This window comes from Phocoena sinus, chromosome X, assembly GCF_008692025.1.
Source record: "Phocoena sinus isolate mPhoSin1 chromosome X, mPhoSin1.pri, whole genome shotgun sequence".
Lineage (NCBI taxonomy): Eukaryota > Metazoa > Chordata > Mammalia > Artiodactyla > Phocoenidae > Phocoena > Phocoena sinus.
In genome coordinates this window covers 112,630,316-112,652,147 of record NC_045784.1, presented here as the reverse complement: position 1 = coordinate 112,652,147, position 21,832 = coordinate 112,630,316, and the positions used below count along the sequence as shown (strand labels likewise).

The 21,832-nt window shown below is 38.9% G+C and overlaps 1 protein-coding gene across 8 annotated transcripts in view; it reads left to right on the top strand.

Annotated features, from left to right (window-relative positions):
• MBNL3 (muscleblind like splicing regulator 3) overlaps nucleotides 1-21,832 on the top strand; it is a 128,506-nt gene that overhangs the window by 89,800 nt on the left and 16,874 nt on the right. For all 8 annotated transcript variants that reach the window (XM_032620144.1, XM_032620143.1, XM_032620139.1 and 5 more), the window contains 3 exons: nucleotides 6,329-6,493; nucleotides 19,303-19,494; nucleotides 20,684-20,920. In XM_032620144.1, coding sequence (XP_032476035.1) covers nucleotides 6,329-6,493; nucleotides 19,303-19,494; nucleotides 20,684-20,920 — 594 coding nt within the window. The remainder of the gene's footprint in view (nucleotides 1-6,328; nucleotides 6,494-19,302; nucleotides 19,495-20,683; nucleotides 20,921-21,832) is intronic.

Sequence of the window (21,832 nt, the reverse complement as noted above, 5' to 3'; positions counted from 1 at the left end):
TTCTTGGAGGAAGAAGAACGAACTTAGGAAAGGAAATGGCAAGAGAAGCAATTAGGCCTCTAAGGCCGACTTAGTGTGATGCCCTATAAAATTATTCTCACAAAGTTTATTCATTCATTCAGAAAACTTTTATGGCGTGGTCACTATTCACCAGGCACAGAAACAGACCTGGAGGTTCAAAGATGAGTAAGATATAGTCCTGCCTTTAGACAAACTCAAGGTGGAATGGGGAGATAGGCATGCAAACAATGTATCAATGTACACAGTGATAAGTGCTATGATAAAAGGGAGTGCAAGATGCGGCTGGAGACACAAACGAGGGAGAGGGAGAGGGAAGTGGGGGTGGGGTGGGGAGAGGGGTTCAGGAAGATCTTTACAGAGAAAGAGTCATTTGAAGTGAAAATCCATATTGGGTAGTGAGAGTCTGCAAACTTGGCTTCTGTCCTTACTGAGCTGCTTGTTAATTAGGACAAGCCGTCTCATCAATTTGGCCTTCACTTTCTCTGTAAGATAAAAGTGCACAGATGTTCCTTAAAATCCGGTTCAGCCCTAAATGTTCCGATTCTGGTAATCAGGTTATCTTAGCAGGCTGCTGCAGAGAACAATGGTGTGATTGTTGAGCCTACTCCTCCCTTCATCTTTTGGAGGTCACCACTTGTAAGATTTCTTGAGGCAGATAGGCGAGAAAATTCTTCTGCCCTCCTTCCAGCTTCTTACCTATTCAGACTCGGTGTCTGGTTTGCACCGAAGTCATTGCCCTGTATATGTGTATATGGGATGTCAAGAAAGCAGAGTTCATGAGTTTGGGATTAGCAGATGCAAACTATATGTAGGATGGATAAACAACGAGGTCCTGCTGTACAGCACAGGGCACTATATTCAATATCCTGTGGTAAACCGTAATGGAAAAGAGTATGAAAAAGAATGTATACATATGTATAACTGAGTCACTTTGCTGTACAGCAGAAATTAACATGACAGTGTAAATCAACTCTACTTCAATAAAATGTAACAAAAGGAAGGCAGAGTGCAGCAGAGATATAGTGCTGACTGCAGTGGGGGAGTGCTTGGCTGGCTCATTCATTTTGCCTTCAATAAACTCAGGAAATGGTCTAATAAAGACTTTTTTAAAAGGATTTTTTGTCTGCATCCCAAATTTCAATGAAAAGTTGTATGCAAGACTTTAAGGATGCTTTTTGTGCGTGCGTATATGTCAATATTCATAGATGGTACAATACTGGAGGATATCCATTTTTATAAAAACAGAACTCTAAGAGGAAGAAAGTGGGAAGTTTGCCTTCACTATACTGATATCTGGCTAATACTCAGTTTATGTTCATGTTGCCTCACTTTTAGCCATTTCAGATTGTTCCTAGCCCTTAATAGGTCCGTGATGGTTGTAGGAACCAGGCAACCTACTACGTATCATTTGTAATTCTAAAATTACTGTTACTTCCTCTGAGAAGCCATGTCTATGCATATGTAAGTACGTTTCAGTGGGGCAGCATAATCAAGAGGATTTTTCATTTAACGCATTATCATTAAAATGAAATAATTTTTTTCATAGAAATCAAATCATCTCTTCATTGCCTTTATTTAACATTTAACTTTTAACTCTTGATAGTCTAGCAGAGCAGTGAGATGTCTTTGAAAAAGTAATCCAGTTACCACTGTATTTGAGAGCTTTTTTCCCCCCATAATTCCTAATGTATTTGAAGAAGCAAGTCATTCTGCAAACAGCTGTTCCTGTTAATATACTGGTGATTGACAAAGGGTAATTTTCAGCTTCCTGGGGTCCTTTTCTTATTCTGATGGATGGTACAGCTTCCTCTCATGAACATAAAAAAGTACACTTCACAGGGGTTTTCTACCACCAAGTGCCCGGGAAGCCTTGTCTCTGACAGACTCTCACTCTCATAACTCCCAAGACTTGGGTGGGATTTGAATCTCTAAAATGCTACTTTTCTCTTTCACTCAAGTACTCTTTGTGCTCATTTGTGAAAAGCCTGAAGGTAGGAAAAAGGAAATAGATTGAATTTGGGAGGTTTTATGAATGCTCTGCAACTTTTTCCTTTGTCTGTCATCAACTTTTTGATGTACTTCAGAAATTTCATTGGTCATTTATTCCCCTGCTGCTTTTCGGGTGCTTTTTCAAAGAGAGTAGATGGGAAAGGGGAGCGGGAAGCTAGATATACTAGTGCTTATTTCAGCAGAGAATCACTTTCCCATTGAATCACCTTGCTATTTTCTTGACTCCGTATCACAGTGAAAAACCCAATGAGGCCAAAGGAAATGGAAAAGGAGTGAAATTGAGGCAAGCCTAAATCAGCTTGCACTCTAATCTCTTCAATGCTTTAATTTTGTGTGTCTGTGGAGGGGAGGGAGAGAGGTTTACACGTCTTGACCAGCCTTAGCTGCTGTTTTTAGGATAGAGCCAGCTCTACCAGTGGATGGCAATTTTCACAGGTACAACATTTAGAGTCGTTTATGACATGGTGTCCTACTTTGCACTGAGCACATGGCAACTCTGAACCTGTGGGTCTAGAAGGAGGGCTTGGACAACATTGACTTGGCTTGGGAAACACAATGGGTGATTTTTTTCAGCGCAAGATGGTTTCTGGGCTGTTATAGACCTGATGTGATAGGGAGTCTTGTGGCCCATTCAAGAGTGCTTAGCTGGCCTCAGGAAAACATTGGAACCTTTCTACTCCATAGTCTCTGGTTTTCCAAAGGACAAAAACAATAAGTGATTACATACTGTGCTGGGCAGATCCCTCCTCAGCCTCCACCCCATCCCATTCATACATGCTTATCAAAGCCTTAATCCCCTCCAAGGACTAAAATCAAATGTTAGCAAACGTCAAGAGCAAAGTTTGCCACCCTCTCCCCAACTCCAATGAAAGTATTTTGGCCTATGATTAAGTTTGGGCATCTTGAAGAATTAATACAGGGGAGATTTGTTATCACCAAGTGTTGTGCATATAAATATATTATCCTGAGTCCTAAAGTCGTTTTGAAAAAACTTGAGGGGCTTGGCTTTCTTTTGAAATATTGTGTTCCACAGATAACATTGATGTTAAATTATTTGTTCTCATCTATTGTTTGGATAGAAAATGCAGGTTGTTGTTTTTTCTTTATAAGCTTTCTTTAACATAAGAAGCAGTCTCTGGTAAGGTAGTGTTTCTGTACATTTGCATTGTTATAGAATTAAATTATGGATTCTGTCATTCAAAAGAGAATGCTTTATAAATCAAGTAAAATCTCATAACTAAGATGAATACGTTTTTTAAAATCTTATGCTGCCTCATATTCCATACTTTAGTTTTATAGCCTAACTTGATGTAATTTTTAAAGTGTAATTTTTTTTCTATTTCTGTGTACCATTTTTGATTTGTAAAAATGTCATTAGTTTCCCAAGAAAAAGCTTAAGAAAAGTTATTGTATATAAAGGACAGTAACATAACAGCACAAAGGCAGGTAGCAATTCTTTATCTGTAGATTGGCAGGAAATGTGCCAAATACACCATGTTCTCTCACTCCCTTCCATTCTCCTCTCCTCTCTGATGACATTCAGTGTAAATGACGTTAAGACTCTAAACTGTAACAAATGGCAAAAATCCTAAGGTATTCCTTTTCCTTTTTTTTTTTTAACTGATCTATTGTTTGGAATTCCTGAATGTAAGAGAGAGTCCTCATCTAATTTTGGGGGCGCAGGGAGTGGGTTACAAATTGTGTTCTGTTTAAATGTTTATGGTTGTGTTTGCCACTTGTCTGGGAAAGCTATCAAGGTGGGTTTGTGATCCTAAGGCAATCCTGCTCAGCAGGTGCCTGGTTTCTTTTTTCAGGGCTGCTATGCAACTGTCCCAATGCTAGTAGGCAGCAAGAGGAAAGATAGTCTAAGGAGAAGGAAGGTCAAGACTAAGTTGCTTAGACCTGGTTAGGGGGCAGGATTTCCAAATGCAGCTGCAGTTAGTGATAAAAAGACCTGAAATTCAGAAGAGGGGTCAGAGGTAGAGATAGAGATTTAAGATCTGAGCAATTGCAGTGAGAGATGAAATTTTACCAGCACTTCATTTCTCCAGGGGAAAGAGATTAAGGAGGAGAGCAGAGGATTTAGGACTGTACCTTGGGGAAATCTTTAATGTTAGGGTGTGGCAGGAAAAGAGAAACCCCGGAAGTATAAACTACCATGCTTGGCTCTGGAAGCCACCAAGTGTCACTACTTCCCCTGAGCTGTTAATTCTGAGCCAGATAATCCCAGTTATACTGGGTGGAGGGTGGAGAATCTGGGAACTAAAATCCTTGTGACTATCTTTGCTTTGATGCAGGTTGTAGTAGGTGTAAAAAGAAGCTTATGGGGCTTCCCTGGTGGCACAGTGGTTGAGAGTGCGCCTGCCGATGCAGGGGACACGGGTTCGTGCCCTGGTCCGGGAACATCCCACGTGCCGCGGAGCGGCTGGGCCCGTGAGCCATGGCCGCCGAGCCTGTGCGTCCGGAGCCTGTGATCCGCAACGGGAGAGGCCACAACAGTGAGAGGCCCGCGTAACGCAAAAAACAAACAAACAAAAGAAGCTTATGTTTTCTCTTAGGGGGGACATTACTGGGGGGAACCCTCCATTACCGCAATTTTTAGCGCATATAAGGATTTCCTTATAGTCCTTATATGTACTAAAATTATGTAGCTGTTTCCTAGGCTACTTAATGAGTTCAGGAAGACTGGGTTCATACCACCCTCAACTCTTACTACCAAGAAATTCTTCCTTTTCCAGGATTTCCAGAGAAATATAAAAGCACATTGAAACTAAGGTATTATTTGATTTTATAAATAATTTGATTAAAAATTTGATCAAATTGGAGAAACAACAGGACAAGCCTGACGGAAAACAATAGTGGCTTCCTTGACTTCTCAAGCTATGTTTTAAGTTATACTCAGCTTCCTGGCAGGGGAGGTAAAATAAAAGAGCCACCTCGTCCCACTGATCTGATATTTAAAAGAGCACTTGCAGTGCATCTGGTTTTGCTTTATAGGTAACTCTCTAAAATTTTGAAGGACACACCTTGATTCTCAGTGAAATTATAGGAATGCTTGGATAACAAGATAACTAAATATGGAGAAGTGATTACATAATCCGTTAAGGCATCATAAATAGGGAAAACTCGTAGCATGTGTTGAAAACACTTGATGAACTAACTGACTTTCTCCTGGGAATTCGGGTGGCCTAGCAACTTGCGCTCTTGGGTTCAAAAAAAAGTTGCCTTTTTTTCCCACCCCTCCCTCCAGTAAGCTCACGCACTATGAAGGATCTTAGCAACTGTGGGAAAAAGAATGGCTTGCAGTTGTGCTTATCTTAAAAGGATTATGGCAGACCTAGTAATCCAAATGAGAGAATCATTAGCTGCTTTGCCCAGTGCTCGAGAGTTGAGAGTTAAACAAACACAACAGGTCACATTTGAGAATGTGATAAATACCTGTTCAGTGACATCCTTTGCTACCACATAGTCAACACCATAATTATCAGCCATATCAGCATTTAGGTAATACCAAACGCATGTTTGGTTCCACAGGACTGACATATGATCCTGTCTGGAAGTGCTTAAACCATCCATAAAACATTCGAATACCGGACACTCCCAAGTACACTTTGGTCTCAATTATCCAAGTGATCCAGGGCCAGTGCCTCTGGAATCTACAGAACAGCATAGCCCCAAGGTAGAGATTTATTCTTTGATTAACAAAATATCAGTGGATTTCAGGATGTTTCTCACATTGTATGGATTCAGGAAAAAACTTTAGAGCCAAAATTGTCCAGAATAATGGATCTAAAAGTTTTAAGATACATTTATGTGTATATATGTAACATTTTCCCTCAGTTTTCCTGATTGTATGTGTAGATCCACACCCTAAATCATATTTAACATGCATGATGTCTCATGTTGGGAAACTTTTATATAAATCTGTAATGTTATGATGATACACTATTTCTAATGTTTTATATTTTAAACATAAGTTGATGCGTATCAAAGTAGAGCAGAGCAAAGTGGCTAAGAGAATAAGTTCTGGAATCAGACTAACTGGGTTTTAGTTCTGGTTTTGTCACATGTTAGCTGTGCAAGCTTCTCTCAGTCTCAGTTTCCTCACCTGGAAGATGAAGATTATGAGAGTATCAGTCTTAGGGGCCTTGTATGAAGACTGAATGCATTCATTCAAGTAAAGTACTTATGACATATACATAAGTACATCACATATGCTAAGAGATTAATAAACTTTTCTTACCACACCAGAGTTTTAGAAATATTCATGCAAATTCATCTAATCCTTCATTTTCAGGGTCGGTGTGCTAGAGAGAACTGCAAGTACCTTCACCCTCCTCCGCATTTAAAAACGCAGCTGGAAATTAATGGACGGAACAATCTGATTCAACAAAAGACTGCTGCAGCCATGTTCGCCCAGCAGATGCAGTTTATGCTCCAAAATGGTCAAATGCCATCACTTGTAAGTCACAGTGCTGCTTTTTCAAAATTGCATATGTATGTCTTTTATTTTTTAAGGATATATATCTACATTGGAATAACCTTGCAGGGCCTTTGGGAAGTTAGTCACCAAAGGATTGAGGATGCAGGCTGATAGGTAATTGACACTACAAAGCTGCTGTGCACATGAAGGGAGCAATCAGGTGCGTTGGATTTAAAACCTGGGTTGCAGGAACCATGAATGTAGTTTATAGAAGAATATTAATAAAGGAGCAGGGCCATTTTAAGAGGAGGAAGAGGTTTGATTATTATTACATATAACCCTTTTAATTTTAGCATATTAATTCAAACAAATTTCCTTGCTCTTTGATGGTAGTTTTGTTGTGACTTTTTAATAGACTTTTTATTTTAAAATAATTTCAGATTTAAAGAAAAGTTGCAAACATAGTACAGAGAGTTCCCATATTACCCCTCACCTGGTTTCCCCCACTGTTAATATCTTATGTTTCCATGGTATATTTGTCAAAACTAAGGAACTGACATTTACACATTACTATTAACTGAACTCCAGACTTTATTCAGACTTCACCAGATTTTCCATTAGTGCACCCTTTCTGTTCCAGTGTCCAATCCAGGATACCACAGTGCATTTATTTGAATCCTGTCTCCCCTCTCTCCTCTGGTCTGTGACCATTTCTCAGTCTTTCCCTGTTTCCCATGACCTTGACAGTCTTGAGGAATACTGGCCAGGTAGTTGATGGGGGTTTTAACTTAATCTAGCCACAGTTTCCCTTTGCTGAAATTAATAATATTTTGGCGTCATTCTAGACCAATGTCTAGTATTTGTGTGGATCAGTGAGTTAAAATGGATCACCTAAAAAGTAATTTTGTCCTACGGAGAATTCATCTTGTCCTGATACCTTAAAATATAAAGTTGTAGTTTGGTCTTAGAGTTTTAAGGGGGAATTGAAAACTGTCCCTGTCTACTGAGTTCTTCCAGGTCTCAAATTTAGTTCCATGGTGTCTCATTCTAATTCCAGCTGGCCTATTTCCTTTTAACCATTATCCGGATACTAATTTGAAAGGCTTATGTTTTCTTTTTTGTAACCCACTTCATTGGTGACTATATAATGAACACACTGAAAACTGAAAGATGTATATAGTATTTAGATGCAACAAAAATGTGGGAATAGGTCAATCTGCTCTCAGCAAAGTGTATCTCATTAGAAAGTTGTTTCTCAGAACTCAAGGACATCTGTATAGATAGGGCACTCCTTAATTGGTACATCTTTATAGGTAATGCAAAAAACAGGTGCTTGAGGCATTGACAAGTCACTAAAATTTTGTACCATGACACTCTTTCCAGAATGTCTAGAAAATTTTAAGTAGCATAAATAGATTTCATGTTTTACGCTATTCATTTGCCAGAAACATTTGCCTTGGAATTCAGTGCTGATTAATTACATTGATAAATTCGTTCCCAGAAGGTCACCAGTGAGCTCCCTGGAGTTCCCCTTTGATCTTTAGTAATACTTTACATGGTTGAACTCCTTCAAACTCTGTCCTTAGCTTTCAAACACTGAAGTATTTCAGTTTGTCCTTACTCCTGAAGGGATAAGGAAGAGAAAGTGTTCTAGATACTGAGAATAGTATGAACAAAGCCACAGAGAAATGGATATGCTTGGTGAGTCCAGAAAATGTGAGTAGATGGGGAATAAAGCAAGGGAGCCTTTAACCCACCATTACTACTCTTGGCCTCTTGTGGGATGTCCCAATTTCAGACTGAGCAAAGAATAGGAGCCAGATTTTATCACACACCTGAGCCCAGCATTTCCTATACAGCTGGAGCATACATTTTTTCATAGGTCAAGGGACATCAGTCAACTACCCTATTTCAGGGAATCATAGAGCAAGGGCCTGGGGTAAAATAGGGGTAAAGACAGAGGGCAGACTATTCATCTTCCCTTCAGCCTCCAGTCAAGTATCTCCATGCCAGGTCTCAACCCTTCATGCATTATTGATTAGGGAGTGGCTTTTTAGAGTCCAGTGAGAGATTCATTGAGTTTTTCAGCCTCTTGTGCTTTCTAATTTGATCCTCCATGCTTTCTATAACAGAATACATTTCCCTTTTTTCTTCAATGAGGGTAATTTCAGGCTGCAGAATATGACTGATACGACTCACAGGAATACAATTTATTTTATAGCATATCACAAGACACACGACATTGCTTAGAAGACCCCAGGGAACAATTGGAAATTGCTTTTCCACCTTGTAGATTATTTAACAGTAGCTGTTGTGATGTGATAAACTGATAAAAGATTGATTTCTGTAGTTACTATGTGTACAAAAAGCTAACCTCGAGATGTTTGATATGATCTTCTTTTGTGGTCTAGAAAGCTGCCTTGTGGGCATGTTGTAATTGAGCTAGTGTGAGCAATTTTAAGTGACATTTACCAGTCTGACTTGAAAGAACTGTTCTTTATTATGGATCTTGATTTTACTATGGAAGCAACGTATAATTTTACTTCATTTCCTTGGTACCTACTCTCCCCAAACAACTCTCTATCCCTTCTAACCGCACCCCCCTCCCGCCCTGATCATCTGATTCTTTTCTCTAAAATATTCAAGCTTTTGTTTAAATTTCCAGTCCTGCTGTTTGTCTGGCTGCATATTAAGACCCATTTGGTATCACTGCCTTGAACCTCAGGTCTTCCCACAAAGCACACTTTGATCTGTTTCTAGGATAACAGAAGAGCACATCTGCTTTTGGAAAATTGAGTCTGTTTTGCTTATTATAAGCCCCCAGATAAAGGGAACGTCAACCTAAATGTAGCTAGAGAACAGATTCTGTTCAGTGTGACTGAACAATGAATAAAAGCCACACCTAGTCAATTCGGGTAGAATGCTTGCTGTAGCAGGCAAGTTTGTTCACTGTATCTAACAGGTCTAAATTGACATTTGCACGTATAAAATTCCACCTCAGAAAGCTCTTGTTAGCTTTATTGAGGAAGTTTAGCAAGTGAGGCAAAGGGTGTGACTCCCTAGTATTTTTCAGTGCAGTTTAAGAGAGATAGTTGCTGATGTTCACAGCAAACGATTGTACAATTAAGAACTCCCCTTGGCATAATTAAGAGGCAAACACGAGCACTGGAGAAGAATTTTAGGGCAAGCAGACACATTGGATTCCAACTCTCAAGCAAAGCTAATGTTTCAAAATTTCAGGTCTTTTCACAACTTGGAATCTTCATTACAGAAAGAAATTTCCAAGGAAGGATTCTCACTGCTGGATGTAATATATGCATGTAAAAGGTGGATGTGATGTTAGAAGGCTATTAAAAATATTTTTGGCTCAGACATTTTGTATAATCTAGACCTGTCTATATCTAGTAAATTCCTTTTGCTTCTCTGAATGTGATGATTCACATGGAACCAGTTCTTTACACGCAGGTAAACTTGACCCAGTCGGGTGTATTCACCTGATGATTCATACAGAGATTACTGGATCATCCATCACTGTGTGCCAAATCCTCTGGTCTGCTGTATGCTTTTCATGACTCGCATTCCTGTGGCCAAGTCATGGTGTTCCAAACCACAGAGGCTATAAACACGGGACTTCAGTCTTTTTCTTTATCACAGATAGAATCATCTCATGTCCGTCTGGACCCTCCCCACCTTTTTGCATCATTTTTACAATTCTATTTACCAAATATATTTCTCAGAAACAAGCTTATATGTCTGTCTGACATTAATATAGTAAGGAATGAAGGTGATGTAACACTTCAGGACCAAATGGGGAAAAATAGGAAGTTGCAATAGATAAGAGGAAGGGAGATATACTAATTAGTGAATAATTTCAGTATTTTTAGGCTCCCGTGTTTTGAACGTTTTTCTTCTTTAATTAAATAGGACCTCTAAGATATTATATTACTCTATGCAACTTTGGACCAGGACAGATTTAAGTGAATAGAAGTAAAATTGCAAAATATGTATTTACTTTTTAACTTTTGAAAATATTAAATGATTTTGTAGTTAAAGATGAAAGGATAATATCCTTCCCTCACCAAGATACATTCTACATTTTGCATATTCATCCAGAGTTATAGTTTTTCTAGCTCACATAAACTAGTTTGATTGACTGAAGTATATATGCTATCTCCCTGTTGTCAGGGCTCTTCTATTAAAAAATTATCATTAAAAAGGTGAGCAAGACATTTTGTAGATTTAATGGAAAAGGAAATTCTATCCATTTTCCAGATTACCAGTCTCATGGTCAATACAGAAATTACAGTGAATTTTAATGAAGATTCTTCAGTGAGTCTCTCAGTTTACCTACTCATGAAACGATGAATGACAGCCTTTACGTCTTTCATCTCAATGTGGTGACGTTCGGTGTCTTGTAAAGTGATTTTTGCAAAATGTTCAAGTCAGTGGACGACGGGCGTTATGTAATTATAAGATTAATATGCTCTTAATATAATTATGACTGTCATTATCATGTGAAATTCCACACTGACCGAGGTTGAGCAGATCATATCACAGGAGTGTTTGGAGTGATACCATGCTAAAAGCCCAAAGTTTTATCAAGATTTTACTAAGTTTTCTAAAAAATTAGAAAAGATTTTACTTTTCGATGTAGCAACTGAGACCTAATATTATGTATTTGTCCCACAAATCGTTCCCAGGTGTAGGCTTACCTTGAGGTTAGTGAAGGCTCAGTGCCCCTCACTAGCGTGGTGTCGTGCCAGGGCCCCGGGAGGAGGCGTAGCAATGTGTTTACAGTGTGTTTGTAAAATCTGCCAAAGATATTTGTGTATCCTTTGTTCTGAAGGCCTAAACTTGGGGCCCCACAGATCCTGGATTCACTCCTGATTGCAATTACTTGTCCAAAGTAGAGTAGTTATTCAGGTCCTTTCCCGAGGCTGTGCATGTCACACAGCTTAAAGCTCCTTTTAGAGTAAAGCAAAATAAATCACACCAGCTGGAGGTTTGCTGCCTTGCCCCACTCGGCTTAATATACAATGTGAAATCTGTTTTTTTTTAAAGTGAAATGAAGATGCTATACTTTTGCTGTCAAACAGAGGGCATTTGTACATGATATCTTTACAGTACGCAGTTTCTTTGATAGTGAGGAATCTCAACACTCTCCCTTTAGCCTCCCTCATATATTCCCAGGAGATAAATTAAAATGTAATCTCCTCTCAGCCCATTTTGTGTCCTCCTCTGGATCTGGTTAGCTCGGTTGGTGAGAGGCTGGTGCTAACGAGACCATGTGGGCCCGTTAGCTTCCCTGCTTGCGGTCACAGTCTAAGCTCCAGCAGCTACCTCAGCATGGCTTGCCGTTCATCACCAGTGAGGTGAAGGCGAGGAAGTTGGGAGGATCTGTGAAAATCGTTTTCCCTGACGGAGGATAAAAAATCACAACAGCAACGAGAAACAAAGCCAATGCTTGGCAATCTCACCCAGAGAGGATGATATTTTTTTCTTATCACCATCCTCTTGCTCAGATCAGTAGAGTTCAGTGGTTTGTCACTGAGAGGGCCATCAGGAGACCTAGTGTGAAAAAGTGTGGTTGCCCTCCCCACCTGATAATAATCTTTCCCCCAAATAATCCTAATCTGCCATAATAATCTTTATAGATGTACTAAATATTATTTGAAAACCTTCTTCACCTAGTCTCCCCTCTTAAACCATTCTGTGCATATCAGAAACATTAGCAATTCAATCGTCCCCTGGGACCACACATTTTGTAATAAGAAGTCGCATATTTCAGTCTGTAGTATCACTAAACCGTTTTTTTCCCCAGACTCTTCATTGGATACCTTTTGATACTGATGATTTAGCCACTCCAATTAAAAACTGCCATGCATACATGTGTGTGGGTGTGTGTACGTGCACGTGCACATGCATGTGTATGTGTTATACAGTACCCTGTGCTTCTAATACTGTTTAGCATTTCAAAAGACCGTTTGGGAGTGGCCTTCTGCTTAAAGTTTTCCCCGATAGAGACCAAAACTGATGGATTTTTCAATCTCTCTGCCACTAACTTTCGATCCCTGAGTGTTTCTTTTGTTTGGTGATTTTTGATTTGGATTTTTCTAACTGGTAAACCTAAAAGTAATCAATGGCTTAGGAATCCCTTTTGACTCAATTCACTAAATATTTCTTGAGCATCTACTCTGTGCCAGGCATTTATAAGAGTAAGAGATGGATTAAAAGGTGAATTAGAAACAGTCTCTACCCTCTAGGAATATATGATCTAACAGTAGTGAAATGGTGGATTAATGTTTTCGTGATCCCCATCGTTTCTGCTTTGTACCTGATCCTCCGTATTTTTGTAGCTTTGGGCTTTCTTTTTTCCTCCGTAGAGTATTTTTATATTAGCCATGCAAGGTTTTGTTTTAGTTTGTGTTGTTGTTTTGGTGGCGGTGGTGGTGGTGCTTTGTTGAACCTCTGATAATTATAACCCTTTGCATCCATTTATCCTGGATTTGCACCGAGATGTCTCTAGTCTCCAGGCTTCCTGTGGGTTCTTTGCTTTTCTCAGCTCTTGCCATTTCCCCCTCCCCCCAAACCCTTCTTTTCTTCATACCCGTTGTAAAAATTGGGTAACCGCTTGGTTTTTTAAATATTTTTTCTTTCCTAGTGGTATACTAAAGTTAATTGAATTGTCACTGTTATTACATAGTGATTCACCAACAAATAATTTTTAGGGCAGTTCTTGTTCACGTCTCAGGAGCAAAGTTAAAATCCCCTCACCCATCTGAGGAAGAAGTCATTTACCCTTCTGCCAGATCCTTACCTCTAGGAATCAGCTGTGGATTATAATTCCTGACCTGCTCTGCAGCTTCTCCCACCACCTACAGGCAGATCCAAACCATGACTTGTTCCCTCTTTCTTGTGATACTTTACACCTTTTATACGCACAATAATCTATCGACCCTTCCCCTACCTGTCTTCCTTCAATGCTTCCCCTTATTTGGAGACTTCCACGATTAATAAGGTCAGAAAAGCCAGGTCTAGGTGAAGATAACTATTCACTTTGACCCTTGAATGTATTTGTTTTTCTTCACTCTCTCTTGGGCCACAGTGACTTATTCATTAACAAGTGTGATTAGTACATAAACACCACTATCAGCTTGCATCTGTTTATAAAGTTCACTCTCAATTATTGAGGGACCAATTAACTAGTCTGGAGGTTATGTGGGCCTCCTGCAGTGTGCCTTTTGGCCACTTCAGTCCCCCTAGAACAATGCTCAGAGAATGTGGAGATGACCAAGCAAAAACTGTGAAACAAAAACGATTCAGTTGTGCTCCTCGTCAACAGCTAGTAAAGTCTGATGGAAACAAAAATGATACATTTCACTGTGCTTTGGGATTATCTAAGGATAGAAATATGCATGGTGACTGGGGAAAGGGGCTTCATTTTGTACTGTATAAATGCTTGTAAATGAGTAATGAAATTAAGGTCTTATGAGTGATAAAGTTAAGAGTGCTATTTTTCTGGTATTAAAATCAAGTCAACAAATTGTTACCAAATGTTTACCATCCTATGAAAGAAAATGTTTAGTCGTCCACCTTTAGACAGGAGTTTAGAGAGAGGAGACCTCAATTATGATGTTGACTTCAGGCCAGGATTAGCCTAAGTGACTTAAGTGTCTTGCATTCATCCAACAATAATTGTAACTGACCTTGGATATTATTCAAGTAACTACAAATAGATCTAGGCTGTGGGGAGATACAGAGATGGATTTAGCATAACATTTAATTTTTTTTCTTTATACTAGCTTGAGGAATAACTCATTTTAAGTAATAAATCAGTGTTACTAAGATGTATATGTGAACTAGACATATTTATTTGAGGCATCATTTTTCACTGAGTTGTATTATTATTCAGAGGTGCTTCAGAATCCTTTAAGGCCAAAATGTGGTGGCTCCTAAAATTTTACCTTTACAGGAGTCCATCTATCTCCCCATTCTTAGTCACTGAGTAGTTATTGTTTTATAAACAAATAGTTAAGAACATGAATTTTACTAACTATGTAAAAGAACATTTTAGTGAATGCTTTAGTATCTGTTTCTAAAGTTTAACTTCTTCAGCTTATGGAATCTTGCTACAAGTATTAAATTCACACCAATAGATTTTTATATAATTAGTGCTTTACTTCAGAAATTGATGGAGTGCTTTATTTTTTGGAATCCTTTAGAATGAGGGTCAGCAAAATTTTCTCTAAATGACTAATAAAAGTATTTGAGGATTTGTGGGAAAGAAACAAAGTTGAGGATATTATGTAGGTAATTCTGTAACAAGAGAGAAAACAGATATCCACACTTTTTGTTATATAGGTCTATGAGTGAGTGCAGTGGAAGTTATTTATGGACACTGAAACACAGATTGCATATAATTTTCATGTGTTATGAAATATTACCTTATCTTGTACTTTTTTTCAACCATTTAAAAAGGTAGAGAATAACAAATGCTGGAGAGGGTGTGGAAAAAAAGGGAACCCTCCTACACTGTTGGTGGGAATGTAAATTGGTACAACCGCTATGGAGAACAGTATGGAGGTTCCTCAAAAAACTACAAAATAGAGTTGCTATATGATCCATCAATCCCACTCCTGGGCATATATCCAGACAAAACTATAATTTGGAAAGATACATGCACCCCTATGTTCATAGCAGCATTATTTACAATAGCCAAGACATGGAAACAATCTAAATGTCCACCAGTGGATGAATGGATAAAGAAGATGTGGTATATGTATACAATGGAATATTACTCAGCCATAAAAAAGAATGAATTAATGCCATTTGCAGCAACATGGATGGACCTAGAGATTATCATACTAAGTAAAGTAAGTCAGAAAGAGAAAGACAAATACCATATGATATCACTTATATGTGGAATCTAAAATGTGACACAAATGAACTTATCTACAAAACAGAGACAGACTCACAGACATAGAGAACAGACTTGTGGTTGCCAGGGGGGAGGGGTGGGGAGGTTGAATTGGGAGTTTGGGACTAGCAGATGCAAACTAATACATATAGAATGCATAAACAACAAGGTCCTACTGTATAGCACAGGGAACTATATTTAATATCCTATAATAAACCATAATGGAAAAGAATATGAAAAAGTAGTATATGTGTGTGTGTGTGTGTGTATATATATATATATATATATATATATATATATATACTGAATCACTTTGCTGTACACCAGAAACTAACACAACATTGTATATCAACTATAATTCAAATAAAATTTAAAAAAAAATAAAATAAAAATGTAGAAACCACTCTTACCATTCTGGCCATACAAAAACAGGGCAGGCTGGATTTGGTTCAGGACCTGTGGTTTGCCAACCGTTACCCTAGAACACAAGCTCTTAAACAGTAAGTCGTCCATAACCCCACACCAGGGGTGAGTTTCATGAGGTCCTTGAACTTCTTGAGATCACATGCAGTTTATGCACATATGAATTTTTCCGTGGACAGGGTCTACAGCTCTCGTCAGACTCTCAGAGAAGTTCAGGACTCGAAAAAGATTAGGTGCCTCTGTTCTAGAGGCAATTCACCAAATTTTAGAAAGCATTTCCCAAGGCCCTGATAGTTCCTAGGTACTGTGCAAGTAACTGGTAGCTCGCGGGAATTCCTACCCTAGCAGCTAATACTGCAAGAGACATTGAGGGTAAATAATTGTCTAGGTGATCGTTTTATTCATATAGTCAGTTGTCGCCATCATTCTTGTTGGTTTTATAAGTCTCAGAGAAAGATGAAAATCCATACCCCTGTTCTAGGAGGGAAAGTTTTCTCATATTTTCAAATATTTAGGAAATAATTTAGGTTTGAGTGAATATCTGAAACATATTTAAGTGCCCAGACCATTCAGGTTGTAAATAGAAATCAGATTCAACCTGTTAGGTACCTTTTTCTTTAATATTAAGATTACCCCACTAATTGGTTCATGTTAGCTCAACTGACATCAAAGGCTGCAATACAGGTATAGGAAGGATTAAAGTCGCTTATTAAAATTGAATGTGTGAACTTGCAGGCTGCCTGATATAACAGGTGGCTGTTAACTAAAGCTAAGCCCTTGAATGTTCAAATTCATGAAAATGGAGTGGTTACCCTGGGGCAGAGGTGGTGGTGAGAAACAGAAATGTCCATTTGAAAATAAATAAGAAACTCAGGAGTTCCTCCCTGTGCCCGAGGGTTGGGAATAAAAAAAACCTGCTTCTTCTCAATAAACAGAGTTATAGAATGAAGTTTATACCAAAGAGGAAAATGGTTATAAAATCTACAATACTAACTTTAAAACCTAAACATGGCACAGTATAACCTTACAAACCCTAAACTTTTTCAGCAAGTCCCTTGCACTATTTATATAGACTTTTCATTTTCAGCTTGTTTTCATACAATTGGAACATATAACAAACGTGAGAGGGTTAAAACATATTCTAAAGAAAGCAGAAGTTAACCAGGAAATTTCCCCAAAAAAAGGAAGGAAAAAATACAGACGTTCAGAGCTATTATAAATAGGAAGCATTGCTTACATGTACATTATTCTTAAATATTATTAATTGATCGGTTATTTATTAGTGATTAATGATTTTTTAATCTGGAAAATTCACTCACCTGCAAGTTTTCCTTTTAATTCAATAGTTTTCATTCCATGAGAAGTATGACATGTCCCTATTCCCTGTTACATCACAGCGCTAGTTAGGCTGGGTCAGCCCTTGGCTTTTGTCCTCGAACCTTAAAGCACCTCCCTGACTGCCCCATCATCTTTCCTGCCACCTGACGTCACCCCTTTCCTCTTAAAGCTCTTGGCCACCATGCCTTCTCTGCTTAACCCTGGTGAGTCTTGCCAGTTTGGGGAGGAGGGGGCATGCTCTTTCTGCCCTTCCAGATTTGCCAGTTAGCTAATGATAAACTCATCTAAGGTAGAGTGCTAATGGGGAAGTCCTTCCTTCCAAGCTGAATGTTGTTTATAACAGGGGTTTCACGGAGAAGGCTGTGCTATTGAAAGTTTCAAGTCCGACTAGGGAGTGGCGCCATGAACATAGATCGCCCCTCACTTCATACTCAATAGACTTCTATTCTACCTGCATTTAGAGCTGTTCCTATTAATGTGATTTAGCAGAAGGTGTGGGCATAGCTTGGCAGTGCAACAGATTATTGTTTTAGTGAAAGAAATAAAAAGAAAGCAAGAAAGAACAATGCTATTAGTAATACATGAGACATCACCATTTGCATGACAATGCGCTACCTACCTTATAAAGTCACTATTAGAAATGTACTATATTTAACCATGATTTGTTATTCATTCATTAAAATGCTTACATTATTTTTAAATTACGTTATTGATTATATCAGTCATTCACTATATATTGGGTACTATAGGGGAGACAAGAGAACTATCAAAGAAATTATGACCACATTGAGAAGAAAAGACACCCACATAGGGAACAAACTGGAAAACAGCACAGTAAAGTGATAAATTATGTGGTTACAGATAATAAAGGCAGTACATATATGAAACTCTAGAGGGGTGGGATAGGGAGGGTGGGAGGGAGACGCAAGAGGGAGGAGATAGGGGGATATATGTATATGTACAGCTGATTCACTTTGTTATACAGCAGAAACTAACACAACAATGTAAAGCAATTATACTCCAATAAAGATGTCAAAAAAAAAGAAAAACCAAACATTTGACTAAAAGTTTTCAATAATTTCCATTTAGATTAAGTGGGAATTGATAACAAAACTGTGTATCATCTAGAGTGAAGTGTTTATAACTATGCTGTGTTACCATACATTATATGTATTTGTCAGTTCAGAATTTATTTTCAATTAGCCTAAATTAGTTTTTTGTTGTCTCCATAAAGGTTGAGTATTTATGGAGATTAACATTTTTTGTGATGTTTACAATAAGATTTGAGTCAAATAAAATAACCTGTTAATAAAAAAGAAATAGAAAAGCCAGTAAGATTCCTTTGCATTTCCAAGACTTTTCTTTACCAGTTATACTCTAGTGTATGTACCTTATAATCCTGTTATCTCTTCCTGCCTAATAGGGATTCTCGTAGCATGTTCAGGGCCCCCTTTTAAACTGTGCACATCATCTGATCCCTCAGATAAAGACAAGGCTAGGCAAGTCAGATTCATTTGTAAAATAAGACCTCTAAAAAAAAATGACCGTACTAATTTCATTTTAGATAGACAGCAAGAAGCTCTTACAGCTCTCACTTTTCAAAATCTACCCCTTTCTTCCTGCCTTCTTGCTTTCTTCCTTAATTGATAGGGCCAAGAAGCAAGTAAGTGTTTGGTAGGGCAGTTGGGAACCATGGTAGGACCAGCAGCTTTGGAGCCAAGCAGTACTGCGAGGAAGGGGAAGGGAAGGAAGAGGGTGGGATGAAGGGGGAGAACCTGAAGTCTGTGTGCAAAGGCCATGCTTGTGTGAGGAGATAAGGCAGATTGCCCACGTATTTGATATCGTTGGTGACATGGTTTTTAGGTAAAAATGGAAGTGCTAGAGAAAACACATTTGGAACAGACTCCATCAGTGGGATTTAATATACTTATGACTGTTAAAATTATGTGGCTTGGCTTATCAGCTTACCAATAAATTTGTTACTCAAAGAGATTTGTGGTTTTAAAAGGAACTCCTCCTTTATGGGAATTAGTATGAGACTAAAAATAAAGCAGAAAATACAATGGTAACTTTTGATATGACTTGAGCTTTTTGAAAGAATGCTTCCTTGTGTAATAATAGGAATATTCTATTGACCTCTAACACCTTTTTTTCTCTTTTAATCATACAGACTTCTTTTCCTGTGACTCCATCCCTGGCAGCTAATCCTGCCATGGCTTTCAATCCCTACTTACCTCATCCTGGGATGGGCCTGGTCCCTGCCGAACTTTTACCAAATGCACCTGTGCTGATTTCTGGAAACCCGCCTCTCCCACTGCCAGGAGCTCCTGGTCCAAAACCGATGCGTTCAGATAAACTGGAGGTATTTGTGTAGAAATATATAAATCCCTATGGGGTAGATATTAACCTTATGCATAAACATTCTTAGAGCCCAATGTTTTCAATGCTTTAAATAAGTACATCTGAATTTTAAGCTTATGGAATATAACTTCAGAGAAATGTTAGACATTTTATTACTGCAATTTTACCCTGTTATGAAGTGCACGGTTGTATAGTAGGTCAAACAATGTCTTAGTGCACCCAGCTGCAGACTGTGCATCTCCTTTGCTATGGCGCAGAAAGTCTGGTGGGAATGCTCCTTTCAGCCAGGCTCCAGCTTTGCAGAGTGGGATTACTGTATTCGTTGATGAGTCTCTACTTGCTAGAATAATCAAAAAGTCAGCTCCATTGGCAGCTCCTTAAATGCCTTGCCATGTATTGAACTGGAATCTGTGCGTGTCCTTTAGTCATGGTCCACAAGTCTGCTTGTAAAAAGCACATTGCCGGACTTCCCTGTTGGCGCAGTGGTTAAGAATCTGCCTGCCAATGCAGGGGACACGGTTCGAGCCCTGGTCCAGGAAGATCCCACGCGCTGCGGAGCAACTAAGCCTGTGCACCACAACTACTGAGCCTACACTCTAGAGCCCGCAAGCCACAACTGCTGAGCCTGTGTGCCACAACTACTGAAGCCCGCGCACCTAGAGCCCGTGCTCCGTAACGAGAAGCCACCGCAATGAGAAGCCCGCGCACCGCAATGAAGAGTGGTCCCCGCTAGCCACAACTAGAGAAAGCCCCCGCGCAGCAACGAAGACCCAATGCAGCCAAAAATAAATAAATTAATTTAAAAACAAAAGAAAGCACATTGCTGTGTGATAAAGACACATCTTGGAGCTTAACAAAATAACCCCCTCTTGCAAACTTAGCTAATTACACTTTAGGCTGTGTATCAAGTGGAGGATTAAAAACTGGTTTTCAACGATACTTGCATTTCAATGTAAGGAAAGTAGACAAACTTTTCCTTTGGGAAGATTGGAGTTTTTCTTCCTCGGAATAGAAATTTTGTTTAGGTTTACATCTCATAGTGAATATGGCTCGACATTATCCTTCAGCTTTTAGAATTTTTCCTAAATAGATGACAAAAGAATGTATACTGTTGCTCTTATACGTTCACTGGCAAAATAAATAAAAGCTAATCACCTTCCAAGCATCAATGTGATTTTTTTTTCTTTAAGGTTTGCCGTGAATTTCAGCGTGGAAATTGTACCCGTGGTGAGAACGATTGCCGCTATGCTCACCCTACTGATGTTTCCATGATTGAGGCAAGTGATAATACCGTGACCATCTGCATGGATTATATCAAAGGTCGATGCTCCCGGGAGAAATGCAAGTACTTTCATCCTCCTGCGCACTTGCAAGCCAGACTCAAGGCAGCTCATCACCAGATGAACCATTCAGCTGCCACTGCCATGGTAAGAAGAGGCCAGGACTCGTCGACTGTTTGGGGATAAATGATTCTTATAGCCCTCAATTTGTCTAATATCCTGGAACCATGATCTTGGATAGTCATGAGGGGACCTTAAAATGAATTGCCCAGGTTATAAGCTGGAAAAGAGAGAACCTATTTATTCTAGTTCACTAAAATTTTCTAAAGATAACTATTTAAAATCTTTCCTAATGATTTTAACTTACTGTGCTTTTTCTCCCACTTTTTAAGAAAGAGTAAATTATACAACTTAAACAGTAAATTATTTTGGAGTGGTTTTTATAGCCTAACTAACCTTAATATCGTAAAAAGGCAGAAAGTTGCCTTTCTGCCCCGTGAGCCACCTAGATGGTCACTTTGCTGGTAACATCCTTAATGCCTTTCACAAACAGAGGACTTGGAGGATGGGGTGGAAAATAGGTTCTAATTTCCCAAAGGTTAATGATTTCAAGTCAGCAGCCAGCCAAGGCTGGGTGGGGGGGGGGGTGGAATTTCTACATGGTTGGAGAAGAGGTCTGCCTATTGAGTTGCCCTAGTAAGTAAATTTGGGGGAAAAGTTAGTCCTACTGAACCACGAAAAGATAGGAGGTAGGAAACTATTTGCATAACACTATAGTGTGATAGGTTAAAAAATAGGAATTATGATTACTTACGCTTGTCACAGCTGTCAATTATTTTGATAGGCTGTGGGCTATTCATTTCTTTTATAGTCTGGGCTTTTCCTCATGTAATAGGGTATAACCCCAATAAGGGACAAAACCCTGAGGAAACCTCATTTTTCCCGACTGTGGGAAAAAAATCACCTCCATGACCCTGAAGCCCATGACAGAGACCTTTCCTTTTCATAAGAGAGATACATTTATTTTCAGACATCCCTATTTGTTGAGAAGGTTTTCCT